We start from the raw sequence: 17,444 nt of genomic DNA, 5'->3' as shown, positions 1-17,444 counted from the left end.
TAGTAGATGATAACAGAAAACGCAACCTGAAGTGTTAAAACATCTGAATGTTTACATGAAATGTCATCGGACTTACATTTGACGGACAACTTAGTGCCGTGAGGCTGTATGACGGTTTCCCCGGTAACAGGGTTGACTGCACCACATTTATACATGCCCTGGTGCTGGGCTGAAACTGAGAGAATCTGCAGGTTGCCAGACGGAAGAACTAAATAGTCATCTGAAAAGAGAAGAAAACGATTTCAGTAAAAGCACAAACAACGTCCCCAGTAATTCAATAAAGAAACAATTTATAGATGAAATAACAAAATAGAAATGTCTGGAAAATTTAATGAATAAAACAAATATATAAAGAAGAAAAACAAGCCAAGTAGAATTTCTGAAGTGCTATTATCTGACAAAACCCAATTATTCCTCCCTGACTGATGGTATCAGCTTGTTCCAACTCTTCATGAAATCTTTATCATGATTAAAGTGAGAGATACACTCCAACAAGCTTTTAATGGAGTGCCATTTTTTTAATCGTTGGATAACTGATGTTTGTTTTTGCACTTTTGTCTTTCTTTCTCAGTCAGAAATGTACACAGTATCTTTGCGCTCTAATTTTTTGAAATTCTTATAAAAGTGTCATCAAATCTACATTTCTTGTGCATCATTATAAAATAAATTTCTTCGACATTGAGCCTGACATATTTGGTATCTTTGTAAACTTACAACATCTGCACTAGAATTGGCTTTTTTTTTTTAAACTTTTGTATTGTTTGTTTGAACAAGGTTTGGATGCTATCATTAATTTACAATGACAGCCCCCTCCCGGCAGACCACTGCCTTATATAAAGGACAAAGTCATCATTCAAAGTACAACAAAGAAAGTGCACATTTATTCGCCAGTTTTCAAACATACCTGTTGACACTTCCATCCAGTCCCCTCGTACTCTCAGTCTAGGAAGGGCTGGAGGGACACTGTGCGGTCGAGGACACTCTATAAGAACGGTGCTGCCTTCCTGCGCTGATAATGATCGTCGTCGGCCACCTTCATATTCTGATATTTCTGCATGGATATAGAAAAAAAAAAAAAGATTTCCTTTGGTTAAACACCCTTGCTGTGCAGAATACCAGACATGTAATGTTACAGCAGCAGCGCAGACAAGAGGGAAAATGATCAGCACTACTTGAGTTGAGCTGTTTGTGTTAGACCTCTGGGTTTGTTTATTTTTGCAGTAAGTGATTCTATTCATGCCTGATACAGCTCCAGTTCAGGGTCAATCTCTTAGCGCAGTGTCCGAGAGCAGGCAGCATCCCAGCAGGAACATAACACGCTACACACAGGAAAACCCAAGGCTCATTAAGGATACCGGTCAAGAGGCATCTGGAAGGCTGCCCAAGTAAAAACTCCTACTGCTTCCTTCCCCTTCGCCACTCAGCAGCAAGCGGCCGAGGACAGGCATTCTTCCTAAGTGTTCAACACTCACAAAATGGCCTTCCTTTTCTCAAGGCCGCTTCCTCTCTTTCTTCACCACTCTGCTTTGAAGTGAGTACACAGAAGGGTAATTCTCTGTATCCGTACCTGCTACGGCCACACGAGCGTGGCGGCTAGCGATGGCCGGCCCGTGGTCGAAGCGTGCCACACACTGATAGACACCTGCGTGGCTGGGCGTGAGGGAGGAGATGGTGAGGGAGCCCCTGCTGAGCTCCACACCGGGCAGCGTGTCCTCATCCAGGGGAAAGCCTCTGAAGCGCCAGGAAACCACTGCTGATGGAGGTCTTACGACGCATCGCAGACGGGCAACAGAGCCTCTACTCTGAACCAGGGAGGCCGGCTCAGAGCGGAAAGAGGGATATTGAGCTGGGGAGAACACGCGAGCGGAGGAAAAAGCAAGGTCAGGACGTGGAGTCATTACATATAAAACACGTTGTCTCATCCACCTACAGTTTTGCTTTCCCACAGAACTGGACAATTTAGGGTGAGAAATGCTGCGTTTTTTTGTACTTAAGGCGTACTGACCATTTCATCGTTCAGCGTATCAGGTTCTGACTGATATTTGCTGGATTGTTTTTGCCATACATATACAAAAGATCAATAAAAATGATTTCCATAAGGAACCAAACCTGGCTGAGATACACCACCCCAAAAAAAAAACTATTTTACTAAAGAACTAAAAAAAAAAGATCAAAAAAGTGTAAAAAAAAAAGGTCCAAAAAAATTGACTTTAATGTTGCAATATTTTGCCCAATCAGGGTCTGGAAATTCCACAACAAGCTGAGTAACACAACCGAAACACAGCCTCAATTAGTAATTAAATAGTAATGAATTAATAAATAAACAACTCAGAAAACCACGTTATAATTGCAACTTTCTTCGTCGGTTTATCTGTGGCTAAGTAGCGTACACTGGATTTATCAGTGCTTGCAACTAAAAACTGGTGAAAGTATGTATAAAAGCTGCATCGATATGTAAAGATAATGGTTTGTAATACAAGCACACAAACAGTGATTCTTTTTTTCTTTTTTTTTAAAGGGGGATCTCGGCACTCCCACCCATGTTTGGCTGGACAAGTAGGACAACAACTTACATGAGCAGCTGATAAGCAGGGACTGGCTGAGACACAGCACAGTGGACAGGAGGACCCTTAGGCCACTGTCCATGGTGCACTTTGACCCCTGCCAGCGGCCGTGTTGCCTGGTGCGCACGCCCACGTCTGTTCAGCAAACCTACAACACGCAGATGAGAAGAGAAACACGTCAAACATGGAAACATTACAGCACGCACGAGCGAGAGACAAGAGACGTGAATAAATAAACAGCAAAACAAGCAGGAGGAGATCAGAGGTGGATCTGAGCAGGGGGAAAAAAGAAAAAACAATTATCCCACATGAATCCTGTACCACAATCCGTCTAATCTTCACGACACATCCTCTTTACACACTCCTTGATCTCCACCTCCCACCGGCTCCTATCACCCCTCTCCTCACCCCTCTCCTCACCCACTTCAGTGTCTCTGCTGGAATGTCCAGCCTCTCCACCTCCCTGTCTCCCACTGGGCCGCCGAGATCTCCTGCTAATGGAGTAACTGTCGCCTCACTCTTAATATCACTCTCTTGTCACACTGTGTTGCTTCCTCATAGGTTCACTGTAGCCTGAAATGCCGGCCAGACACACACAGGGAGACAAGAGAGGAGCCAAAGGGAGAAACAGAAAAGGAGTTGAGGGCACGTAATTAGGAGCATTCCTCTATCCTTTTCAACACGACCCCCTCAAAATGCAGCATCTCCTCCTCCTTCCAAGAGTAATCCAAGCAAGCTTTGATCCCGGGTTCCTTGTTGGTAACCAGGGTTTGAGCCTGAGGCTGGAGGGACAATGGCCGTCCAGCTGTGATATTCACACTGGTGCTTCGGTGGCTCGCAGACATCAGCGGAAGGATCGGCCGAGGCTGCAGGGTAGGTCAAATTATAAGCATGATACCCGGGCAGGATCGGTGAAGCTGAACAGGTTTCTAACCCTCATTCTACAGTTTGAACATCGTTTCATCTGCTCCTCCACAATCAAGCAGGTCAATTGAGTTAGCCTCCTCCTTCAGGCTGCAGTCAGTGTGGCCAGAAAATTATAAGTTGGTCTCAGTTTGTGAGAGTTTTGAGTAGAGCTGCAATGAACCTTTATTCCCATCAATGAATCTATTAAAGTTGATGCATCCATAATAATGCCTTTGCAGATGACTGAATCAACAGTCGAACACGTGCATCTATAGAGCTTAATATGCGTTGTATAATGATGCAACGTGGACAAAGCCTGTGCACTTGTACAGCACATTGTACAGTATACTTCAGTCTTTTGTTCAAAACCGACTGTAATTAATATGCCGAGCTTTCGCTAAAGGTTTGTGAGCATGACAGAAAAATAAGACAAAGGTGGAGAAGCATGTTTGGCTGGCTCCTGCTCTGAGATTAAGTCATGATCTTATTCACTCTGACTTTTTCTCAAGCTAAAGCTGCTGCTGCTGCTGCTGGCCATGTGAGAGCAAATCATTTGTTTTCCTTTATTTTTGAACCGCAAGAGGGATCGAAACCATAAGCACCTTTCAGGGCTCTCAGGAGGTTCTAATGTTCTTGTAGAAGCCAGAAATAGTATGTCAAACTATTTATTTAGCCAACATATTTTAATTGCGATGCTAATTACTCGAAACATCAAAACTGCAGACTTTCTGAATGTTGGGTTTATTGTATGTATATGTATTCATTCTCATCTCTTTCTCAGAAGGCATCCAAAGAGGAGGAGGAGGAGGCGAGAAGAGGCAGGAAATAATAAACTCTTCCAGCTCCTGGCTCACGCCCCCTTCTCACCCTGAGGTCAAAGGTCGGGGAAGAGCAGAGAGAGAGGATGAACCAGCGGGTGTCTGGTGGCCCTGGACCAGCCCCCAGAGGTCACCTCCAGCTCTCCTTCCTTTTCAGTCACACACACATTTTTTTACCAAACACTCCACACGAAACAAGTGTTGAAGTGCTTCGAGGAAATATTAAAAGCTGGAAAAGATAATCATGACGATTTCTCCAGAAGTTCTGATTCTTGCTGAACCCTCTCACCAATGTGCAACAGTCTGTAATTTGGACTTTAGGATTCAGTAACACACTACATTATTTCTGTGGTGTATGCGTTGCATTTCTGGCTCCAGTCCGAGTGTGTGCTTGCTCATTCAGGCAGATCAAACCCACATCTTGCAGGTTGGTGTTTCTCCATCCTGCGAGTTGCAACAGGCCCTGCACACTGCCCCCATGTCATCGGTGGAAACTATCTTTCCCTCTTTGCTGGAATAATGATATATAATTACAATAATAACAACAGTGCTATAACAATGCACAACCAAGCGCGGGTACTTTGGCACGCAGTGTGGTGAGAAACTGGAGCCGATTCTGCACCTACCTTTTCTTGTTTCTAGCTACCTTTATTTTTTTCAGTCCTCCCAGCAGGCGAACCGTTTGGGCTCTAAAGTTCCGACTGGATGATCTTGTGTAAACACACACACAGCTGCCTATCTGGCACATCGATCTGGCGCAACGAGGAAACACAGGGGCACCATTCCTGCTTCTTATCTGTTTGGCTTTCCTCTGACATCCGCCAGCATGAAGCCTCCTCAGTGGAGACAGACACTGTGAGGATATCTCGGATCTCTCATCTCAGACTCGTCCTGATGTTAGCAACACTGTCTGCGCGGAAAGGCAAGTCCTGTTTCTTCCTGAGCAGACGCCCAGACAAAAGCTGGAGTAGCCCTTTGACGAGGGGGAAGTCCCTGATAAATGAAGTCTGATCCGCCTGAGAGGCATCTCTTCTGCTTCAATGTTGCTCTGTGGCCAGCACCCTCCCTCACTCCTCTGCTTCTCAAAACTCCTGACTGCACTCCTTAATGGAAAGAAAATCCTGTTCCAGTTTTCTTCCTCCTACCCCAAATCTGATCTTGTGTTACTCTCTGTTTTTGCACTTATGTTGTAGATGCATGGCCATTCTCAAAGCGGGATCAACCATTTATAAATTAAAGAGACATCTTGCATAGAAAAAAAAACACCTGAAAGTTGATACACAGACACAGGGACAGTTTATTAAAATAAATGAGGAGGATGTCAGTGAGTTCAAGTGGAAAAGTTCCTGGTTTTTTTGGGGTGTGGGGGTTGACCCATGCATGTTTGGGAAATGTTTGACTGACACCTGGCTTAACAGTGTGAAAGCTAGAGACTTTGTCACTCAGTTTTCTTTATTTTTTGTACTTTATCTGTCATGCTTCTTCCTGGAGGAATCCATAGTAGAGATATAGTGTTGAGGGGCTGCACCTTTATTTATTTAGTTAGGGAGTAACACAAAACTCAGACACAGGAATAGAACCATATATCCCCTTGTAGGACAAGAGAGATCCCTGGTGATGACACAAGAGAAAATAAACACACTGACAGGCTGCCCTCAGGGAAGGGAAAGGGATTGGGGTTCTGGGGCGGTTAGCACCTGCACTTCTTTTTTTGGCCTCCTCTCTGCAGGAACTACTTAAAGCCCCATCTGCCCCCATGTGGGGGCTGGCCCATATCCTTGTCATATTGGGTAAACAGGGACAAAAGCAACATGGTGGAGCATCAAAGACTTGGAGGGCAGAGGAAGAACAGGTCACAACTGGTGCTGCTGACTGAGGGGGGGGGGGGGGGGGCTGGGCTCTCAGCTTCACAAGACTATACAGCTGAGTGAAAGCCAACAGCAAACATCATGAAGCCACTCTCCAAAGCCAATTTGATAGTAGGGGCTGATCCTAGCTGTGCAGACAATCACTATCAGAGGAATGAAATACAATAAATGGAAAGGTTTTTTTTTTTTTTGGTTTTTTTTTAAAAAGGATTGTAAGAGCAAGTCTTTTCTGGTATGATGGTCTAATCTGACCTGTGCGCTGAAGCGGATTCACATGCTATACCCCAAACCTGTCTGCACTCGCCCCACATCTCACTGACAGAGGATCTGCAGCACACATTCCTCAACTCAACAAAGAGCAAGGAACGGACACAAAAAAAGATAGAAAGAGACACACACACACACACACACACACACACACACACACACACACACACACACACACAGTAGAGATGGTAGATAAATTCAAAACTGGATGATGAGAGGCAATAGGGGGGGGAAGCTACGGAGAAAATGGAAAGAAAGGCTCTCCAGGAGAGGAGAAAAAGGAGATGGGGGTATAAAGAGGTGAAACATTCATTGGAAGGTGAAAAGTTGCCAAGCCCCGACTCCTTTCTCCTCCCTCTTTTTTGGCTCGGCGACAGAAGCATCCAGATAATGGCATCCACGCATCCACGTCTGCCAAAATTGACTGATGATTCAGCCTAACTACATTCAGCTCGACCCAGAAACTTGGGAAGAGCCCTCTGATAGAAGAGACTCTAAGGGACCATTATGGGCTTCTTCTATTGGTCTGGGTGAGTCCACTGAGGCAGCCCGGGGCCACAGAGAAAAACTAATGAGTGGAAACACTGGGTCTCTGGTATGGCCTAACTCTGTCTGATTAAAGACTGAGATGTTATTAAAAGTGGTGCAGACGTAGACAGAAGGGGAGTGAGCTAAAGTATGGGAGAGGAAGAGAGACATGATTTGGAATGAATTAAGGGAATTAGGGAGAGAAAGACGGGTCCTTTTGTTGTTTTACAATGAGAAATAAAGAGAAAATCCCATTCAAGGAGTGTAGTTGATCCGTGATACAAAAAAAACTGCCCTTGTCTGAATCCGAGATCCTGCAGGAAGTTAATGCAAGTCTCTTCAATAAATAATTTAAATTGAGATACAGAAAATAAATGAGACGCATCTTCAAGGACAGTCTGCTGTGTCTCGTGTCCGTCTGCAGTAGTCGGGAGGTGCAGGGTGATAACGGGGTCACGTAGGTCTCAGAGCCCATCGACGACGCCGACCTCCGGACTACACTGCCGTGGTGTGGGATCGCAGCAGACAAGGAATGAAAAGGAGAGGACCCTGGGGATCACACAGTCACATCCCACAAAGCCCTGTTTACCGAGGACACACAACCCTCCCCGCCCCCCCTCTCGTCCCCACAACGCCTCCGTTCACCAAAGTCCGACCCTCCTGAAGTGCCAGGGCCGGGACCTGGGAGACGGCGCTAATTCTACCCTTGGGCTTGTTGGCCGAGGACACAAACAGAGAGCTGAAAGAGGAGAGAAAGGGATTTTGGGGGGGGTGATTGAGACAGAGGGGAGGGAGCGAGAGCGTGTGGACTGAATGGTACAGTATGCAAGACCCATCTTAATTAGCGATTGTCCTGCAATGTCTTGTTTTTCCTGGGAATCTGTGAGGAGGAAAAGGACGGTCAGGGGTATGGTTGTTTCCCAAGGTTCCTGAACAGCGGGATTAACCGCAGGGGCGAAACTCAATAGCGGCCTCGGACACTGGAAACAGATCCCTGGGTAACACCAGCATACAAGGCCACCTCGAGACCTTTTGCAAAGTGCATGTAACCAACAACCCTTCCCCATTGTCTGAGCTCTCTGGGCCCTTCCAGCTGATTTCACAGGCCTTTCAACCCACAGGGGGAACGCCTGCTCAGACGAAAAGGTAACTCTGATGGAAAGGAGGAATGCACAAGAAGGCCTTTTTGCCCGCAGGGTGTGTTATAACACTGATCTCCAACATTTGCCAAGAGTCTGATTCATCACGGCAAGCGAGAAGGGAGCTGGGATTGTGCAGCCATGACACCGGGGCAGGAGGCCACAGATTCACATTCCTCAATATCAGTGTCGATTAGAGAGATGATGGGAAAGCACATCGATGCAGGAGAGGGGAAAAAAAAAATGATCAAGTTTCCCCCGAATGTCTTGAAAATATCCACATTCTCTGGGGGACTCGAGATACTATCCGTGTGTTTAAATGCTGTTGTGTGGGCTATGGGCATACAGTGATCTGATCCAGCTGCCCCCTCCCCTTCTCTCGGTGCAGCCTCTCATCCCTCCCCAGCTCTCCTGGATTCCATCACTGCCCGTGTCTCTACGGCAACAAGCGGCAAAGACGTAGACAACAGTTTCTGTTCAGTCTCCTCCCGATAGGTCGCTGGCTGCCAACCAAAAGCACTTTCAAACTAAAACATACATCAAATAATGTAATTCCAAACATGTGCAACAAAAACAAAATGACAAGACTTCCAAATACATACCAAGAAGAAACTCAGCATTTCAAACCGACCAGAAATACAACTCAACTGGGCAGCTTTGTTTGCCTCCCTGCCTTCTTTGTTTATCACTTGAGAGGCGTGAGAAAGAATGTACACATTTTTCAGAATGATAAATTGACACTGCCAGGATAGTAGAGTGATAGCAATATATTTCAGTGGGGACGGGGGATTTATGAGACAGAAAACTTTGTCTGCAAAGACCTGGCAGCCGGAGGAACAAAAACAAACACGTGTAAAAAAAAAAAAAAAAAAAAAAAGGTTAAAATATAATTAGTCTTCTTCACAGAATCCACAAATCTCTTGCAAAAACCCAAACAAACAAACCAGCTCCCTTCTAGGTAAAAGACTGAGGACCCAAAGATAAATATGCAGTCCAAAACAGAGTGTGTAAACGCTTTATTTAGTTTGTCTAAATGTTTATCCTTCTCTACTTGTAACACTCCTCGTTTGTTGTGCGACAGGCCAGTGATCACAAAACAAACTCGGCGGTGATACATCAACACACATCATCCGAGTTTGCACGTCTGGCTCTCGGTCAAAATTGTAAAAAACCTTTCCAAAATGTTTGGGGTCCAGGCTGCTTGTTGCTGCAGCACTGGAGGTGAGAAGAGCTGTTGGTGGATGACGTAGCGCTCGGTTGGTGCCAAGAGACACACGACTTCATGACAACACCAAAACAGAGCAAAAATAGAGAACCCGTGCCACATGTTAACTCAATGCATTCTTTGTCCAAGTTTGTGTGCGTTTGCTACTGTGTGAGCGCGCCACAGAGATGACAGTGATTTATTTGACTTGATTAAAGTCGTCAAACCAGAGACGTGTTTTCATCTGTCTCCAGGCAAAGCTACACCCCACAGTATGCTAAGTATCTGCTCCCTTCTTAAAACATCCCCAGAACAATGCAGAAGGCCGGACCAACCCTGTGTTTTATGCCCCGGACTTGCATTCCTCCACTCACTTTGAATATCTTATAAATACGGGGTTCCATTGCTCCCTATGGGCCCACATCTGGGAGCAGGGAGGGCCCAAAATGGCACCCATAACCACAGACCGGAGGCAGGCAGCAGCAGTACCCACACTAACTCACACTCTGATCTGGGAGAAAAACAGCCCTTCAAACAAGAAGCCTGTTTGTCAGCTGGAGGGACGTGCCAGCCACTAGTTCTGCCTTAATATAGTCTTGCTGATCCCTGCGCTGGCTTTTCAACAGCGCACACATTCTGGTTCACAGAAAAACCATCTCAGATGTTACTTATTGGCTCAACATTTGAAATAGAAAGCTGCGGTTGCTCGCAGTTTCGAGAGGAGAAGACCGACTCTCGGGGCCGCCGCTGAGATGACGAACTCACGCTGGCATATTTAGTAGGGTCAGTTACAGGAAGGGAAAAAGAAATGAATCTTGCAAACAGGAAGACGCTGAGGATGCAAAAAATAATAATTCCCCTCGAATGTTCTGAAATGCTTCGCTGTGAGAGTTGTCGGCGAGGGTCCGGTTCACAAGTTCACTCCCTGAAATCTTCCCCGGGGCTGAGGAATCATTACACGAGACAAGGCTGCAGAACAATGGCTCCCCTCGCCAGTATGAGAACACGTAGCTGTATAGTGCCACGTCGAACCTTCCTGTGGAACTTTTTGTTCTCCGTCATACATGTGTTGTTCCGCATGATGTTTAAGACACGCATACTGTAGCTGCACAAGCCAAAAGGCACTCCCTCAAATAATTATGAGCCCATAAATAAAAAGGCCTCTACGGAAAGTAACAGACTTCAAACCGTGAGGCTGAAAAAGACTCGCATGCTGAGAGTGCTTCAAATGGCTGAGAACAAAAAGTATTTTACAGTCTGTTCTCGTCTTTTGGTCTTTTTTTTTTATCAAGCCCCTCGGCTAAGTTTAAGATAGGACTTCAGCCTACATATTTTCTTCCTACTTAAAAAAAACACACACAAAAAAAACATCCTATTGTGTCAGGAAAACTTCTCTGGACCATCTACTGTTGGAGCATTTTCATTATCTGTGGCCACCTGGACGGTGTGTTTTCTCTCAAAGCGCCATGTGTGTGGTATTGGTTTACATTCCCTTATCATATTTAGAATGTGGACATATATATTTAGCTGAGGTCTGTATTTCCATTACATTAACAGAAAGCAAATCTTCCTCAGAGAAGAAGCAGACCTCTTTCGTTCGGCCTATCTCCAGCCTTGCTCAGCTCCGTCCTGCTGCAAATTTCAGTGGCTGGCTGGAACATCTGTTTCTGCTGCTCTAAAAAACTGTTTGTTTGTCTTAACAATTACACCCCGATGGTTCTCATTTCATTTCTCGAATCTCTCGAAAGTCATTATCCAGTTTCAGGTCCTTCAAGGTTCTGAAATTTTTGAAACTCAATACATGCATCTGCTGAAAGCTGGTGTACACACCGGACTACAGACAACTCACCTTTGACACTTCAAAAGGAGCTGCACCAGAGGAAGCACGCAGCTTATCTGTAACCTGCTGGAGTATATGCTTGCGTAGTACAGCGAGTCAATGTCACGCTTTTTGGTTCGTCTGTCATTGTAGTTGCAAGAAGTGCAACTAATGACAGCTTCATATAAACACAGACGACACCTTCAGCTACTGCCTTTTCCATCATGGCTACTTCAACGTGGCTTCAATTCACCCAATTCCTCTCACAGTTTGTCTCAGAATACATTTCGGGAGGGAGTCGGAGGGTGGAAAGTAAAGTCTTTTTTTGTTGGCACTGCAGCTGCAGGGTGCACTCACCAGCTCAGCAGTCACAAGAACTCACACTCTTTCCCTGACCTGCCCATCTTTCCCAGCGACCCACTGCTCATGGCTGCTGGGTGTTGTCAATCAGCACCCCCCCTGGCTCCTTGAACATGGGGGCTCTTTGGCATGCCGCCCAAAACTCCCCCTCTGTCCATCCACTCGGGCCTGAGGTCCGAGTCTGTCCTTGACGAATGGGAGGTGAAGTTGCAGAGTAAAAGGCCAGCATTAGAAAATGGGGAAAATACTGCAGTATGACTCAATCGCTGAACAATGAGAGTAAAAGCAGGGCGATGTGTCAAGAGTTCAAAACAAGCCAGGTTTGAGTGTGGGAGTAGCCGCTTGAAGGGTCAAACGACAACCATTAAATAGTCCTCTATAATTCTACTTTATATATGCTGAGACGCTGATATGGATTACAGATTTAGAAGATGAACATGACTTAAATCCAAAACGTCTAAATATTGTGAGGATGTAGACAGCTGGACAACGCAGATTTTTCTCCCATTTTATGACTCGAAACACTTTACTAAGCCAAAGGTCGATCTTTTCATGCAATAATGTGACAAATTGTAGCGCGAAAGAAAATAAACAAGCAAACCACTTTGTGTTTTCGGTTTTAAATTTACTTCCATTCACTTCAGGGCTGGTGCTGAGGTTTGCTGCCTGGCCTCAAATCTGTAGGGCCTAGAAAAGAGAGTGTGGGAGGTGCCCAAAATATACTTTAGACACCCACTTAGACACACCCTCTCCCACCACGTTCACCTCAGACAGACCTTCGTCCACTTATAAATCACTGAAATCCTCTCAAACAGCTGACCATTCTGCTGCACTTTATTATTTTCATTTGCAGACAATGTTTATATTTAAAATATATTTTGGTTCACCCTATAAACTGAGAGAAATTATTTTAAAAAAAACTCCCAAGATTTTAACTTATGCATATGTGACCTCACTTCCTGTTTTTACCGTTAATAAAACCTTGTTGTTGCTATGGAGACCTGAGTGTTACCTCAGCTGCTACCATTCAACAACCATTTGTCATTGTTGGTGTGCATGAGCTTCTTTGAACGTAATTCTGCATCAGGAAAATCAAGAGAGCCATTATGGGTGCAGGGGCTGGTATCATTACACATGCTTACATTCAAATTGCCCACTTAACATAGTTCTCCTACAGCAACATGTGTTTATCATTAACGAGCACCCTAATGGTTCAAACATTATTCAAACTCCCTTAATGGCATAGTTGTGCTTTGTTCGGGTCCATCTGATAAGAGCTGGCCCACTAATGGTTTATTCATTTCCCCCTAAAAACTCACTATAAAACCAAATATAAAAAAAGATACGAGGCTCTATCGTTGTCCGATTCAGTCACTTTACATTAAAAAAAACATGGTCGCTTTTACTAAAAATATTCAACGAGACGTTAAGTTCAATTTGAAATCCAGAAGCTTTCAACGATGTAGTTTGGATTTCTGAGCCCATTTTGTTGTTCCGTTTGTATTTTCTATTTAAAATGATGCCAAATGGAAAAAGCATGATGCCATGCCAAAGTTGAAGAGGACTGACCAGAATGCAATGCAGTGAGATTTGCAGCAAGACTCAGGGAGGAACGTATTGAAGGAAATGTAGGAAATCAGAGTCAATTAAGTTAAAATGAGGAAAGTTGAAGGGAAGCGGCCACAGAACGAATGTAATTACAACACCTTTGTATAAAAAAAATTAAAAAAAATGTAAATATAAAAAAAAAAAAAAAGGTTCCTCCTGGATCAGACTCAGCATCAAAACCTCAGGAAGGATTTCTCCTTGAGAGTGAACGCCGTCAGCGTCCGAGCCTGAACACAAAGAGCAAATCTCTCTCTGCCCCTGTCAAAAGCTCACCCAATATTGGGAAGCACTGAAAGGATGTGAAAGCCATCGGAAGTGTCTTCTTGTCCCCCAACCAACGCAACAATGCGTGAGCAACTGTTTGAACTTGAAAGTGTTTTATCTGAGAGCAGCCATGCGTGTCCCACTGACTGGATGTCATGCTCTCGAGAGGGAGTCAGGACTTTGTTCTCGATAACTTTTAAGTGTTCAGTTTGCTGAGAGTTGCCCCCATGTAACAAAAGTCGCTGTGAAGCTCTGATGATAAGGGGGAACAGCAGACAGAGGAAATTACAAGGCAGGAAAAAAGTGAGGGACCAGTCTCGGCAGCCACAATATTACCATCACTTTTACTCTGTCACCTTTCATTTCTGCTCAGAAAAATAAAAGCAAAAACCTCATGTGATTATGACTGACTACATATTTACAATATCTAAGCATCATAATATGATTAATATGATATCTACACATTTAGTTCATATAGGTTTAAGATACTAAAGACAAAGCAAAAGCTCCCCCTATCTGTATTCAAATTTACCAAACTGAATCCATCTTTTTTTTCTTTTTTTTTACACCATTTTTCTTCTTTTTGGAATATTTCCCACACTGAGAATAATAAAAGAGAAGGAACACATGAAATTGAACAGGCATGAACAGAGCGAAGGCTGTTTGAATCATCTCGACCTAACTACGTTCACACATCTGCATCTTTTATATCTATTGTTTAGGTTCCCCTTTTGCCTCTAATGATTTTAGTCTTTGTGAAGCTTAGCTGTCAAAAGCCTGTTTCCTAGTCAATAAACAATGAAACCTCCATTGTAGCTGGCAGGTACAGTTGTTTGCTTTGCACAGTGATTTGTGCACTTGCCAAATTTACCAAACTGACATTTATGACACCCTCTGGGGATTTATCTGAAACAATAAAGGCTCTCTGTGTTTGGAGGAAAAAAACACATCATCAAATATTAGTCTAAGCCACCATGTTTCTGCACAGTGGTGAATGTGGCTGAGAGTTGGCTCCTTAAGCCGATTTGCTGTATAATAAAAGTATAATTTTAGAATGAAGTAATGAGTCACATTTCCACTAGTCCATCGCCACCATTTCCAATGGTGACACCAATGTGTCAAGGAAGGGTCATATTTGTCATTTCTAAAAATGGTCTTTCATCTTTCAAAGAAGAAGAAGAAGAAATACAGCCTGTAGGCCATCTGTTTTCAACCGGGATGGTAAGTGAAGTGGAGCTGCCTTCCAGGGCTGTTTACCAAACAAATATTTAGGCTTTTCTTTAGTTGCACCTCAGAGACAACAGAGCTGAGCTGTGTCACAATACATAAAGATAAAGGAGCTGGTAAACAATAATGCTGACCTGAATGTTTTGTGGTCTATTATAGAAAAACATAAAGTAAGAATTGATATAAACATGTTGGCTAAAGTCTCCTGCATGGATTTTCTTCTTCTTTTTTGGTCTATAGATTATAATATGACAAAAGTGTAGCCTGAAGTAAAAAGAAAACAAACTGTAGTATAACATAATATTCTGACACGTTCTGCAAACCAATTCCAAAACCTAAAACCAAGTGTAATGCATAAACGTAAGACTAATTATTTAAAGTTACAGTATATAATGTACATCCATAGTAGATGTAGTCTATAATGCAGACAGTAAACATGGATCCATACACACACAGCCTTGTATTAATCTCCGTACACGGGCGCCACCGTTCTCCAGATGGGTCATGCAGCCACTCCGTGCCGCTGCTCTCCACCACGACACAAAGTCAAAGAAAAAAGAAAAAAGAAACACGGCAATGCTTGAGAGACAGATCAAACCGGCACTACGGAGCTCTCTGCCTCTTTTAACGTCACATTTCTTTTGTTATAACCAGAGAAGCTCAGTTGGCCTGGTGCGCACACCAAAGCCTCCTCCGACCGCCTTTCCCAGCCAGCCAGCCAGGCAGCCAGGCAGGCAGGCAGGCAGGCAGGCAGGCAGGCAGGCAACCCGCCCGGGACTCCCCTCTCTCTGCCTCCCTTCTTACCTCTCTTGCAGGAGGGCAAAGGCTCCGAGACGTCGGGTGAACTAGCAGCAAAACGCATTCTTCTGATGGCAAATCCGTACGGGGCCCTCCATTAGAAACGGGCTCAAAGTGCGAGTCGACGGGAGGAACATGAAAACAGTCGGAGGTGGAGATGGAGGTGGAGGTGGAGGGGAGGGGAGCGAAAGAGTTTTCAGACCCGTACAGCAGCGCAGGCTCCGGGGCCAAGGTGCGACAAACCCCCACCGGTCTGAACTCGAGTCGTGGTGGCGGCGGTGGAGACTTTTCTCTTTGGGAAGTTTGAAGTCCGTGTGTTGAAATAAAAATGTTACGTCCCGGCTTGGTGCCCTCACACACACACACACGCACACACACATACACGCACGCACACACACACTGACTGTGTATGTCTGTCTCTCGTGAGTCTGCTGTAACTTCTTCACTTCTCGGTCTCCGTCTCTACCGCTGCCTCTTCCACACACGCATCTTTGAAGCCAGTGTCGAGTTGCTCAGCAAATCATGGCAGCGGCGAGGCTGGTCGTCAAACCAGGAATGTCCCAGCCCCACAGCTCAATACGGCTCCTGGAAAGGAGAGGGAGGGAGGGAGGGAGGGAGGGGTGAGGGGGTGTTACCCGTGCAGGCTGCGCATTAACAAGTTTTACAATCAAAGAGAATAACTTCCGCCTTCCTCCTCTGCGCGCACGTGCGGACATTGTTATTAGGATGAAGTCACCTGAACACTTCCTCCCGTTCATTAACTAACTTCATGCTGCACATTTGATTGATACCAGCGCTTTATGACTCTCAAAATTAAACACTTGTTCTTATTACTTGTCCAAAAAAAAATAAAAAATCACACTTAATCAAGACTCGTATTTGTTCGTGACCAATTCCAGCAACTATATAAAGTTAAGCCTAGGATACATGATTAAACTATTTATTATTTATCAGTGAAAACTCACCTAAAAAAAAATATCCACGGTGGCAGACAAAAACACTGGATGCATAAATGATGCTTTAAATATCAATATTTTATCAGTTTCAAAGAAATATTTCACCTGTAGATTTGCTGACGGTTGTAGTTACTTTTCAGCAACTAGTAAACAGGGATGAAATTCAATGTTCAGGTTTTATTTGCAAAATACAATAAATTGTGATATTATGCAGGCTGGTAAATTTAGTGACTCTAATTTTATTTCCAGAAACACAAATCTAACTGTCATCAATTTGATATAAACACCAAAGAAAAGTCATGTCAGGTGCAAACGGTCTGTTTCTTCGCAAGTTTCTTGCAAGGTTGTTGTTGTTTTTTCTACACAGCCCGATGTGTTAAATACATTTTTATTAAGAAGAGCAGACCACGGTACAGTAAGGTCAGCCACCCTCACAAAATGCAACCAGTCAGTGTTTTTTTTTTCATCTGTAGCCTCAATCCCAAAGGTCTACAGGTATTTCTCTTTATTTTTCAGTGGAATACACTTTTTCTAAAAAAAAAAAAAAACAGTTCTCAGTGGAGCCATTGAATTGATTCAAAGTGGGAGGGGAATATTTGAACAGCTAATAGCTACACGGCTCATTTCTGGCATCAGACCTGTTGGCTGGACGGTCTGAATGTTGGTTGGCTGCAACAATTTCCTCATCACTAGGTGAGGTGGAGTGGTGGTGGTGGTGGTGGGGTGTAGAGGGGGGGGGGGCTGTGAGTGTCAAGAAGTCATCTGTTGTGTGTATGGGCATGAGTAAACAGCATAATCATCTTTGAGGCGGTAATTATGTGTTCCAGCATTGGGTGGGCGGCGGCGGCGGCGGCGGCGGGCCCACCCTGCTGCAGACAGCAGGTGCAGCTCGCCATCTGACAGCTGACTCTGATGGGAGGTGTGATCCAGTCCTCCCCTGGCCGGGTCGACCCGCTGAGGGCTTTCAGGTGATCACGGCCAAAGCCAACAAAGCAGCAAAGTCTCTGACACAGCAGGAGAAGGAAAACAACATGGAGGAGATGGTGGAGATGCAAGTCTGATGAAGGACGATGCCACGACTTGTAGGAGTTTGATGGTTCTGATGTTTTTTTTTTTTT

The 17,444-nt window shown here is 44.6% G+C and overlaps 1 protein-coding gene across 2 annotated transcripts in view; it reads right to left on the bottom strand.

Moving 5' to 3' along the window:
- Positions 1-15,908, bottom strand: part of cdon (cell adhesion associated, oncogene regulated) — a 30,870-nt gene extending 14,962 nt beyond the window's left edge. The window contains exons 1-5 of one of the 2 annotated variants that reach the window (XM_069720985.1): positions 15,377-15,908; positions 2,574-2,712; positions 1,568-1,846; positions 905-1,051; positions 77-220 (exon numbers count right to left, since the gene is read on the bottom strand). In XM_069720985.1, coding sequence (XP_069577086.1) covers positions 77-220; positions 905-1,051; positions 1,568-1,846; positions 2,574-2,646 — 643 coding nt within the window. In that variant the 5' untranslated portion in view covers positions 2,647-2,712; positions 15,377-15,908. Of the gene's footprint in view, positions 1-76; positions 221-904; positions 1,052-1,567; positions 1,847-2,573; positions 3,031-15,376 lie in introns of those variants that run through there. The other variant, XM_069720986.1, reaches the window with a different exon arrangement.
- Between the last annotated feature and the right edge of the window lie 1,536 nt (positions 15,909-17,444).

This window comes from Brachyistius frenatus, unplaced genomic scaffold (genome assembly GCF_029030835.1).
Source record: "Brachyistius frenatus isolate BFR_SWC_R1_liver_20210118 unplaced genomic scaffold, ASM2903083v1 Contig_254, whole genome shotgun sequence".
Classification (NCBI taxonomy): Eukaryota; Metazoa; Chordata; class Actinopteri; family Embiotocidae; genus Brachyistius; species Brachyistius frenatus.
This window is presented reverse-complemented; position numbering and strand designations above follow the sequence as displayed.